At 43.3% G+C, this 12901-nt stretch overlaps 1 protein-coding gene across 1 annotated transcript in view; it reads left to right on the top strand.

Moving 5' to 3' along the window:
- ascc3 (activating signal cointegrator 1 complex subunit 3) overlaps positions 1–12901 on the top strand; it is a 134114-nt gene that overhangs the window by 23339 nt on the left and 97874 nt on the right. Inside the window, exons 6-8 of the mRNA XM_071902063.2 lie at positions 5576–5777; positions 6470–6605; positions 8513–8638. Of these exons, the coding sequence (XP_071758164.1) occupies positions 5576–5777; positions 6470–6605; positions 8513–8638 (464 nt within the window). The remainder of the gene's footprint in view (positions 1–5575; positions 5778–6469; positions 6606–8512; positions 8639–12901) is intronic.

Below are 12901 nucleotides of genomic sequence, written 5' to 3'. Positions count from 1 at the left end.
TGCGGTTTGCAGCTCGGCACTTGCGTGTTTATCAATGTACAGATACTCGTGGCGGCTCATCTCCACATTTCAAATGGCTGATGGAAGCAGTGGTTTATAAGTGGATAAATGCTCGAGCCGCCTCTTTGGTACCCTGGAAAGCTCATAAACAGACTCTGATTTGCAGACTTTGAAGACTGTTAAAGTTGTTGATGGCTGGCATTGTAAGAGTTAGGGCTGTTAGTAGCATTTTAATGGCATATCTTGCTTATTAGATAATATAGAGTGGATTGTGACAGGAGAGATGGGTGGGGTTGATATGCATCTCATGGGTTTGATTGGATTTGGCCTGTTGAATCGTGAATACATGGCATGCCGCTAGGATCCTATTTGTTGACAGATAATCAGTCAACACATCAAGAACCACTATGCTGGAGCTTCGGTGCATATGGGTCATGCTGACACTGCAATACGTGGCTTTGCAAAATACCCCTCTGTTAGGCCAGGCCGAGATACTATACATGTACACCCATATAAGTGCGTGTATTCCTGTGATGCTCATTACTTTGCTCTCCGCTGCCTTATCTGTATTCAAGGGTTGCCTTTCACTAATTGCTCTCTATCTGTTTACATTTGTTTAGAAAAGCAGCAGTCTCCAGGGAAAAGGCAAAATTTGAATGGAGCAAATTCCCCAATCATATCCAGCAAACTTAGTAATTGGCAAATGCCCCAGCACAGCGGCAGCGAGCTCATGTGGAGAGAGGAGAGATGGGGCTGGGACTACATCAAAGAATTGGGAGGAGGAGAATGTACATCAGCCATGTCAGGAGGTTGGGGGGGGGGGGGGGTTTACTGACATGACTGTGTCCCAAATGCAGTGATGAAGAAAGGGGAAGAGGAGCCTTTGAGATGGAAATCATTGGGAAGTTAGAGAGGGCATTTGAGACGGAATAAGATTCTCAAAAGAGCTTTTTGAGTCCTGATAGACTCAGAGAGAACGGGGGTTTCTGCTGGATAACACTATCACTTACTAGATTGTTCTCTCTTGTCTTTGTGTTCGAGGGAGGAATGATCAAGTATGGGTCTTTCTAACACAATCACAAAATGATGATACAGCTGGCTGACGTTGCTCCTCATTCCACTGAAGTCTAGATGTAATGGGAGCTCGCACTCATAAATGGAAAAAAGATGGGTTGCATATCTTTAGCAGTGAGGACATGAGATCCTGTCGGTTTGGACAAAGTTGATCTTCCTTGTTTGGAGAAATAGTTGGATTTCTTTTGAGATGATTCAGCATTGTGATAGAGCCATGTTACCTTCCACTGACCCAGAATGAGCCATCTCCAACAAACCTAACAACAGTTGTGTACCAGTATATTTTTAAGATTAATTAATTCTCGAGTATTTTCTTTGAGGCTACGTTTTATGTAGGCTATTGTGCGAGCTAATAGTTTTCATGGTCATGTCAACCCTGATTGTGGATTTTTGGACTATAATTTTACTGCCTATTCATCTGCCTAATATCTTGAGTGAGTGTTATATGCCAATGCTCAACACTGCAACTCATGATTAAACTGGAAAAGAAACCATGCAGTATTTTAGGGAGACACAGTAAAATACTCAATAATTAAGATGTGTATTTTTAATTGAATCAAGGTCCAAATTGACCCCTGACTGTCCTAGCTGGCTTCTTTTTCATTTTCGGCTGGCTACTCCATTTGCTTGTGGAAAACACTATTAATGGATCTCATTACTTATTGTTTGACAGATAATAGGCGGGTAACCATCGAACAACAAAACCACGTTACAATATGAAAGGTGCAAAGGAATACATGTAGGAAAGAATCTTCTTTATGTAAAACCCTAATGGTCACAGCTCTTGTTTTACATAGAAGCGGAGGTTAACTTCTGACTTTAACCTGACTTTAACCCCTGAAGATGGGAGAGAAATAGAGAGAGGTGAGGCGTTTGTCTTCAGTGCCACCAAGGCGCTCCTGTACCAGCATTATTTTCATTTCACAAAGCCATTATGATATTCTATCAAAGGATTTTCTTGAAAGGCGTTGAAGTTTAAATGGGATTGATTCATGACATTTCGCTTGTGAGTATAATCGATTTTGGCATTTCTTGTCAGGGATAATGCAGCTTTTTATTGCGGTCGAATGAGAGGAAAGAGAAAAATAAACCACGCAGTATCTACAGTAATCTCAGTACTTCGCAAAATGAAGAATCGCAGTGTTGCTCACGTTTCATGATAATATCATATTGGAAGCTTTCTCTCGTGATTCCCACCACCATGGTCTTTATATACTCAATGAACACAAACAATGTCTTCTGTTCTTCGTGATGCTCTGAATATTCCTTGAGGTAGGAAGTCACAGGGAAGTCAGCAAAAAAAATGGTGAGGTTGCATCCAGCAACACACTGACCTAATGCTGTCTCGTGTCGTTAGAGTATTTTCTACCATAGGCCCTTTGTCCTTCTGCGTCGGTCTCCTCACTATCCAAAGGTTATTTTCCACTGGAGCCTTTGTTTGACTTCCAGGTGAACGTGATGCCTGGTAGCTCCTTCCCCGGCCTCTACATGGCCATTTACTCCCCAGCGAGTCCGGTCAGGTCTGCGTGAGTTTCCAGCTGCGAGGAGACACAGGGTTGATGACAGCACCCTGTCGCAAGGCAAGGGCTGCCAATTAAACCTGCCTCCCGCCGCATAATTAACACAGCGGCAATAACGAGGAAGAGTCTTAATTAGCGCGCCCCTGATCTGCAATAAGGCGTCTGACAGCCGCAGCCGTCTGGCTGGGTGGAAGGAGAGGCCGATGTCAAAGGTCGAGCTGCCTAGTCCAGCCCTCGCTGCAGCGGCAGAGCGACACAGCGAGGGCTGCAGCCAGCTGGGGAGTTGACAGCTCCAACCTGGTATAAATAGCCTCCCATTGAGTGTGTGTGTGTGTGCGTGTGTGCAGATGTACGAGAGCGTGTGCGCGCGTCTGTTTGCGCAAATGTCTTTGACTGGGTCATTAGGCGTGAGCTTGTGTTGATGCAGTACCTGTCGAGGAAGTGTAAAAAAAAACCTGGAATCTGTTTCCCAGATTTGATGTACCTTAACAAATGGTTCTGTCGTGATTTTAACAAGAAGGTGATGATACCAGTGTTTCTCCGACAAGCATCTTAGACAATTTCCTAAGACCGTGGTCCAGATAGGCTTTTTTTTTTCTCCTGCTCAAACACAAAGTGCAGCTGTGAGCATCACTACTAGCAGAGAGCACGCGGTCAAAGGACGCAGAGAGCGGAGCGCAGTTAGATCATTATAATTGCTATGCAACACATATTTTGACAACAACTTGCAAGCAATCTAATTTGCGTTGCCTGACTAACCTGAAGTAACAGAGGAGAACGGAAAGATGGACAAGAGAAAGGTAGCGATCGCTCCGTTTACTCTTGAAGAAGAGGATGAGAAACCCATTCTGAACAAGAGGATGTAGGTAAAGTTAACGTTACTCACCAGAAAACTGCAAGAGGCTGCTTACTTCCCTCCAGGCGATGCTAATTTTTTTCTCGGTCTGACATCGATGTGCTGCATGTCACCATCCGCATTTGTTCATGATTCTACCATCAACATCTGTGATGACGTTACCAACCAGCATCTGACGTCCAACTGCACTTTTGTAATCCTTGCTCTCACTGTCAGTCGGTTTGGTTTGGTTGGTGTCCCATAATAGAAGGTCTTATGATGAATCTTATTTTTTTTTGATGATCATGAGATGTGTAGTGCTATTGTACTGTAGGTAAAGTTTTGAGATTTATGTATCACATGTCTTGTTGAGGTTTGCCAAGCTTGAGTCAAGGTTTTAATGTATTAATTTATTATACAATGTTAAGATGAGATTATTTGAATCATAATTATTTGGTATGGTATGGCCAGTCGATTTATCAAATGCCTTGTTTGTTTGTTATGTCTATAAAATACCTGCTTTAGAACTACTCTAAAAAGACAACTCTTGAAAATCGGCTAATGAGTTTTAGGGCTACATTAGTTGCAAAGGCTTTGGGAAAACGCCTTGGAAACGCCTCAAAAACAAACACAATATCTACCTCGCTTTGCTCTTCATAATGCATACGGCACTACAAAGGCTCGGGGAAGCAGGAATCCAGGAGATTTGGAGGCAATCACTGCTGGGGAGGGCATGCATAACAAGGCGTGATGGCTCACAGATAGAGAGGGAAAGTGAAGGATGGGGAATGGTTTAGACAGAGGAATTGGTGCATTCGGGGGGGGGGGGGGGGGGAGAGGTAATGGGAGGGAGTGACAGGAAGAGGAGGAGAGCTGGGAGGAGGAGAGGGAGGCTGCGCAGCAGGTAGAGCCCGCTAGACGAGATAAAGAAGAAATCATTCAGTCAATCAGCCCGGGCCGCGGTGCAATCATCAGATCTCATCTGTTTTCAAGAGCAATTCTGCCTTTTATTGAGCTGTTGTGCCTCTAACAGGGAGGCTGCACTGGGGGCATTAACCCTCGTCGCACCACACACAAACTACAGATGACGTTCACAATGGGCTTTTAAGATCTCTGTTTAACTATGAATCAGTTTTTACTCACTCCCGATTGTGAGCATTGTGTGGTTTTACTCAATGAAAACAAGCAGCTTTGATTTCTCTGAATCCTGGGATAACTAGGTTTTCTATAAAACCTGTAACAAGTCTGAAAACTCTTAAAATGTCTTAAGTTATATTATCTAAACTCAAGGCCTTAAAAGGTCTTGATTATAGGTAAAAAAAATGGCATTTTAAAGCTGAAATTCAGTTTTAGAGGCCTTAAAAATGTTGTGTTGTTGACTAGTTTGCATTTTCACATTGATTTCAATTGCGAAATTCATCTTGTATTTCATTCTATAAATAAAGGATAAAAGTGTACAGTACAAACCATAACATCACATAGTCTAATGCTATAAGACGTCATTAAGGTTCCATTACATAACATCAATTGTTGCTATACTATGGACTATAGGATGTGTAGGTTAATCTTGCATTACTTTGAATTGTTGTACTTGAACTGCATTTCAAAATAAAATGAATTTTGGACTCACTATTGTGAGTTATACCATAAAGTTGGCTGGTCATCTCTAACCATGAAATGTCCATCTACTGTATAAGACTCCCCTGTACTTCACATCTTTACTTACTGTCTTTTAAATCCATTAATTATGGTATCAGATCATATGACTGGTTTAAAATGCTGCATAAATTCTAATCTTGGCAAGGCTGGTTTCTGGCACTGTGTGCCTTGTAAATGGAACAGATTGCACTTGGAATTTCCTGTCTTGCCTCCTTCTGATTTTAAAGCATTGAGTCTCACATGCTCTATGATTTTTACGTTTGCTTTTTATAATGTATGTCCCTGTATGTTGCTGATAGTGTGACTGAATTGTATTGTGTATTTTCTTTGTCATCTTTTTGAATGTATTTTGTTCTCGGGTCTCTCTTGAAAAAGAGATCTCGATCTCAGCGAGGCTGCCCGATATTTAAAGGAATCCGGTCCAATCTAACCTCTGATGTTGCAGCCTTTCATCTTTCATTTAAATCTTTGTTTGTGTTCCCTTCAGACGGCAGCCGCAAAGGCAGCGGCGAGGCGAGCAAGCCCACCTTCGGGTGCCAGGTGACCATCCAGTCGGAGCAGGAGAAGCAGATGATGAAGATGTACCGCAGGGAGGAGAAGAGAGAGCGGAAGAGAGGGAAAGGCACAGATGACACCGACTCTTCAGATGCTGCCTTCTACTTTGACCCCAAAGAGATGAGAGCCCAGAGGTAGATCAGCTCTCGAAACTTTTCTCGGTCTTCGTCCCCCCCTTTGTCTCTGTTCTTTTTCTGTCTCTGTCTCCATCCTGTGCTCTCAGGTTTCAACATGGAAAACCCACAACCTTTTGCATTTTTCATCAAAACTTGGCTGCAGGTTTACAAAAAAGAAAAACAAAAAAACTACACATATTGACTGAGCAGCTCCTTGCATCTTTTTTTTTTTTCTATAAAGGATTTTTCTGAAAGTTTAATTTCAGGGGATGAAAAAAAGAGCAGCGATCTGTTTAATTAAAAACTTAGCATGGCCAAATCCGCCAGAGTGTGAAGGAAAAGATTAGTAGAGAGGTAAGCCACTTTAGGAAGGAACATTATGCCTCACATCTCTGCCTTTCATTTGTATCATCCATCAACCGCAGTATTCATCCTAAAGCACAAAAATGGAGATGAGCCTGCATGTATGAAACTGCGGGTTCGCAGGTGTGACATCTTGCATATAATTGGTCCAGTGTAAACATGTTGAAATTATGTTGCCGGTTATTTTGATTTCTTTGCAATTGATTTGACTTTAATTTGACATAGACTTCTCTCATGTTCCCCATCTGGAAAAGCCCAGCCTCACCATACTGTGCGCCTTCTCAGGTACAGTGGCTTTGTTTTCCACTATTTTTCACGTTAAACATGTTTTGTCTTGGCTTGCACAGGGAGCAGTCCCTGCTGACGGCACGACGTGAACCGGTGCTGAGCAGGGAAAGAGTGTACGAACGTATTCGCTATCCCAACGTCTATGACAGCTATGCCGAGGCCACGAAGACGCCTGCGTTCGTAGGAGGAGCCAAGGTGAGGCCCAAATAACTAAAACTGGTTAGACAGTTGCCAATTTAGCAGTGGAAAAATGCATCTAAAATGCCACAGCTCTCTTCAGTTGACTCATCAAGTCTTCAGGATTCTGTGGTAGTTCTGTGGTGGTACTGTGAAGTCTGTGGTATGAGTGTTCTTTCTACCCTGATTTCACCTTGTGGCTCATCTAAGGCTGGGGAAAGACACGACTTTTAGGCCAATTACAGACGCAATTTGGCACCATGACTGATTCAGCGCTAGCATGTTCCGGTTGTACAGACGATCTTGTGTGCGACAGTTCAGGACTTTAATCTTTTTCACTCCTGATTTAGTCAGGACCATCACCATTATTTCAAACATGTTTGATCTTTACAACTTGAATCTCGACGAGTCTTGACGTCCTCCTGCAGAGTACGACAGAGGAAAAAAGAATACAGGAAGAGTGGAAAGAAAAATGCTCCACCTCCACTTAGTTTTGGTTCTGTGTTTTCATAGCATAACTGATTGTCAAGTGAGTTCCCCAAATTCAACTAGTGGCAGAGTGTGTGTTGGTCGTCAAATGTGTGTTCCCTAAATCCAACTGGTCGTCAAGTGTGTGTTCCCTAAATCCTATTGGTCATTAAGTGTGTGTTCCCTAAATCCAACTGGTCATCAAGTGTGTATTCCCTAAATCTAACTGGTATCAAGTGTGTGTTCCCTAAATCTAGCGGGTCATCAAGTGTGTGTTCCCCAAATCCAACTAGTCATCAAGTGTGTGTTTCCTAAATCCAACCGCTTGTCAAGTGTGTGTTCCCTAAATCCAACTAGTCATCATGTGTGTTCCCTAAATCCTATTGGTCATTAAGTGTGTGTTCCCTAAATCCAACTGGTCATCAAGTGTGTGTTCCCTAAATCTAACTGGTATCAAGTGTGTGTTCCCTAAATCTAGCGGGTCATCAAGTGTGTGTTCCTCAAATCCAACTAGTCATCAAGTGTGTGTTCCCTAAATCCAACCGCTTGTCAAGTGTGTGTTCCCTAAATCCAACTAGTCATCAAGTGTGTGTTCCCCAAATCCAACTGGTCATCAAGTGTGTGTTCCCTAAATCCAACTGCTTGTCAAGTGTGTGTTCCCTAAATCCAACTAGTCATCAAGTGTGTGTTCCCTAAATCCAACTGGTCATCAAGTGTGTGTTCCCTAAATCCAACTGGTCATCAAGTGTGTGTTCCCTAAGTCCAACTGGTCATCAAGTGTGTGTTCCCTAAATCCAACTGGTCATCAAGTGTGTGTTCCCTAAATCCAACTGGTCATCAAGTGTGTGTTCCCTAAGTCCAACTGGTCATCAAGTGTGTGTTCCTTTAATCCAACTGGGAATGTTGTGTAATATTTCCTCAGTCTTGGATGTTTTACACAATAAATGTTTACACAAATGAGCAGTCTTTAAATGAAGTTATACCGCATTCTGTATTTTTCTGAATTTCCTTGACTTTTTGAGAGGAAGGTAAGTTGATTCATCTCCAGGCAGCGCTGCAACGCTTCACGTTCCCACCTTGACACCCTCAGTCACGCAGTCTGCTCCTTCATTACACCCCAGTACCCAACAGATTACCCACAAGCCTTTGCTTTAATCCGGTTTTTAGAATATCTTCATTTTAATTCCTGCTCTCTTTCACCCATTACTTATTAGCATAGACCTCTCTTGGGTGCGTTTCCTCTGTATTTTCAAAGGGAGCAGGTAGGATATGGGAATTAAAAGCCATTTTTGGCTGTTGGTTGATTGCCAAAATCTAAATAAACTAGATGATTGGATTGTCTCTCATGACTTTGAATATCCTTCCAAGGGTTTTGTCGGTTTTGGAGTGTGTTGAAAATATGCTATTTTCGAGTCATCGAGGTCATTTGTGATTTTCTGTCTCTGTGTGACACTCAGATGCTGCTGCCCGAGGGAATCCGCAGGGAGAACACTAAAATGTACGAAGAGGTGGAGATCCCACCCAACGAGCCCATGCCCGTTGGTTTCGAGGAGAAACCCATCTTCATCTCTGAACTAGATGAGGCAAGAGGCGCCATGTGCTTGTTTGTGTTTGTTTTTGTGTCTGTGTGTGTGTGTGCTGTGTGCAAATGTGTGCACGTGTACATTAGGGTTAGATCATTGTGGGTTTTTGACGCTGGCTAACATTTTTGGATTGAAGCTGCCAATATATTATGCTGATTTTCAGTATCTATTTTCCACACCAAAAGTTTCCCCTAGAATTGTATTCTTGTCAACACCAAAAAGCCTCTGAAACATCATTTAGACCATGGAACACTAAAACTCTCCATTGAAATCCAGGAGAAGAATAATAATAATTATGGTACAAATATACTAATACTATACTAATACCAATAATCCAATCAGACTGTCACGTTAAAATCAATTCAGGTTAATGCCTTCCCATAGACAACCAGTGTAGTGTTGATCATTTCTACAGCAAATATCTAATCAATCAAACTGCATCATATCCATCATATTAGAGATGGATGACACTGACTGAACCATACCTATTTTTAATAAATATCGGCGCAATATATCAGCAAAAAAACAAATCCTAGTTTACATATGAGCATTTGCGCCTTTTGAAGTGTGTGTGTGTGAATAGCAGGACCGGCCTGTGTGTGTGCGGTTGCCAGGGGAGTTCGCCGGTGCCAGCGCGTATATATGGGACCTGCTATCCTCCATCTCAGTGAACAGGGGAGGACTGTGGCTGTAATGGCCAGTGAGTGATGTTTCCTCTTAATGGAAGTGCTGTAGCTCTCAGCCAGCTGTCAGCGGACACAATGACCCGTCACTCTGACTGACAGCTTGACTGACAAACACACACTCGCGCGCGCGCACACACACACACACACACACACACACACACTCGCTCGCATACATACATTGCCCTAGCCTCCGGTGGACTTCGCCGAAGTCACCGTTGGCCCACAGTAGGGGTCAGCGGGCTGGAGAGGCAGGTGTTCAGCCCATCCCCCACATCCCCCCCTCCCTGTGCCCCATCAGTCCTCTGGGAAGAGGTAAGGCTAGGGGATGGAGATGACTACAGCAAAGTCCACACACATCATTGTCTTTGAAAGGCAGCGCGCCCGTCCTGTCTGGCGGAGTGGGCTTTGTAATCCATCATTACCGCGGCACTAGCAAGGATCCAGCGGCGCAAAAGGTCGCCCTCTCCTCTCTGAATTTGGCCTTTTGTTGATGAAGTCTCTGAGGTTTGATGCCCGTAAACCGTGGAACCGTTTTTGTCACACTTCAGCAGACCGGTGTAACTGTTCACCTCTCTTAACCTTCCCGTCACTCATGCTAATGGACGTCATAATAAACAAGAGTCAGCTCCGGTGTGTGTGTGTGCCTGTGTGTGAGTGTGCGTGCGAGTGTGCCATGACAAATTGATAAACGGATGGTTTAATCATGTCCACGCAGTTGCTCTTGTTGTTTTCACAGTTTAGGAAACTGGCTCAGGTGTGTGTGTGTGTCCATGCAGTTGCTCTTGTTGTTTTCACAGTTTATGAAACTGGCTAAGGTGTGTGTGTGTGTGTGTGTGTGTGTGTGTGTGTGTGTGTGTATTTGCACTCTCTGAGTGCTGCCTGTCAATTTCAATCTTCATCAGGGTGGCCCTTGAGGACTTGACCATTAACGCATCCATTAGGAACATGGATGTATGCAAAGGGACCGGAGTGCAGTGTAGTGGGAATAGCGTTATGTATGTATGAATGATGGCGACGCTGCGGTTTTTTACGTCCGCGGCTTCCTTCGTCCTTGTTCAGACCTTTTGCTTTTAGCTGCCCGAGCATCTAGAAGCCACTGTAGAAGTAAATGCTCTTTGGAGTTGAAGCTTTTAGCAGCAAACTCAAATCAGACCTGCAGCAACTGTTTATTCACACCACAAGCAACTTGAGAAACAAGTTCGAAAAAGGGTTATGTTTGCGTGTGTGTTTGTTTTTGTTTTGTGTTTGTATGCATGCTCTTGTGTGGATGTGTGCTCACTTGTACATTGCGCCATCATATGACCAATATGGGTTTTCGAAGGCCAATACCAATATTTTTGGATTGAAGCTGCCAATAGGCAATATTATGTGCTGATATTCAATCTTTGAATATGACCGTTGTCATGCCAAAATGTCACCCAAAAATTGGAAGTTTTCAGTATAATAATAATAATAAAAATGAAACATATTCATGCATACCTGTGTGGAATCTGATCAAAATGTCTCATTAGAATCAATTCAGGTTAAGGGCTTCCCATAGACAACCAGTGTAGCATTGATCAATTCTACAATAATTATGTAATCAATCAAACTGCATCTATATATCCATCATACAGGTGGATGACAGTGACTGGCTGATATCCAATTTTTAATATTGGTCTGATCTATTGGTAAACTGATATATCGGCATGACCCTAGTTAGAAGCCCATCCATTTTCTTTCCTTTTCTTTCTTCGGTGAAGTGATGTTACAATAGAGAGTGACTATCGAGATTAATAGAGTTAATTGAAAATGAATCACGAGGTATAATATCTGCCATAGATTTCATACGTACACAAACACACTGTATGTCTCTACAGTCAACACAGGAGCATGGACAGATGAAGAGGCCGAGGAATCTTTGAAATACACTGTCTAGAGGTAAATAGGCCTCATCAATTTCCGGACTCCTCACAATGTTTGGGTATTGGTTGAGTCTTCCCTTTCCATTAAGTGGGATGAGTTGGGATGGATTGAGGGAATTTATCTCTCTCAGGGGAGTTAATTTCCCGGAGAGGAGGAAACAATTAATTAAGGAATATCACAGGAAGAAGTTTGTGGTTCTGTTTTACAGAGTGTTAATCAATGAAGTGTGTTTTTTATTGTCCGTTCTATCAGCCATTACAGAATTCCTGTCCTAGCTTCTCCTGCGAAGACTTAAGCCTAAACAGTATGAATAGGAATTGAATGAAACTCTCTGAGGCACCGTCTCTGTCTTCTCTCATTTTCTAAAAGGCTTATCGTTTTTTTTTCTTTAGTTTTTTTCCCTGCCCCTGTGTTTCTCCCTAGCTCTCCGGCAGATTTGCCTTCATCTCCGAAAGTCCCTGTGTAACTGATATAGATTGATATGGAACCTCTTCTGCTGAGCGATGTGAATTAGCCTCAGTCAAGCGGCGGCTGTATTCATTAACTTAAGCCCGGGCAACTCTGAAACAAAGTGCCTCACTCCTCTAAAGCGCCTGCACACAATGGCTAATAAGTCTTTACGTGCTATTAGGAAGGCTTTGAAAGGCAGGCTGAAAAGTCTGATGCCCTCCCCCCGCCCCCCCTCCCGTCTCTGAGTGCCGATTGTCATTTATTGAAAGCTGTAATGGGAAACAGGGCTGTGCCGGGCTTCGTACGACTTTAATAGCTCTGTGAAACATTAAAAGTGGGGAATTTATTAGGGTGCTTTTTAACTAATGAATCAGGGTCTAGGCGTCCTGCACTTGCCACTGTGGTAAAAGCCTTCCTAATTTATCCGAATAAATATGTTAGAGAGTGTGTTGCGAGTGAGAGCAAATGTTGCTCTTGTTGTAGCACTGGCAGACCCAACACACACACACACACACACACACACACATAGAGAAGTACACTAGTGCACTACTGATGTATCTCATAATACAAACAGCAGAAGGTACATAACTCAAATATAGACAGAAGCCTGACAACCCACACCACCGCTCTTCCTATGAACTACTAATTGATAGGAATTCACTTTCAAGCTGCTAACAGAGTCTTGAGATACTGTATGACAAATTCCCAGAGGGAAGCAGTCTGCAGAGGGGAAAGTATTTAGGAGTGCAGAGAGCTTTGCTCCTAAGCCAATGGTACAGGAGATCCCTAGTGGGGGTGTTGAAAGGTATAAGTGATGAGTGACTGTTCGCTACGAACTTGCACTGTATATTTTCCCTCCGGCTGCTCACAAATGGATATTAGACACTTGGGATGTCTTTATTGCGTGATTTTTTTTATTACGTGCTTTTGCTCATTCCTCACCCGAACGATCGCGGGGTCATCCTTGCGTCGTGGCGCGGCCGAGAGCGGTTGGACTCTCGGACCGCGATAGGCGTCTTTTTTATGATGGATGAATCACCGTTCGAGAGGGCTCCGGCCTGCTCTCCTGGCCTCCATCTCCTGTCTCTTTTGCCCACAGCTCAAATTGGTAGGTGGATGTGTCCAAACCTCTGAGAGAAATGCAGTCGGAGGTGTCAAGTGGAGGTCTACCATTTAGCACTTACAGTCTCAGGTGGAAGTAATGGGTGAGCGGGCCTGGCAG

Source organism: Centroberyx gerrardi, chromosome 12 (genome assembly GCF_048128805.1).
Source record: "Centroberyx gerrardi isolate f3 chromosome 12, fCenGer3.hap1.cur.20231027, whole genome shotgun sequence".
Classification (NCBI taxonomy): Eukaryota; Metazoa; Chordata; class Actinopteri; order Beryciformes; family Berycidae; genus Centroberyx; species Centroberyx gerrardi.
The sequence above is the reverse complement of the archived record's forward strand: the minus strand, read 5'-3'. Positions and strand labels throughout refer to the sequence as shown.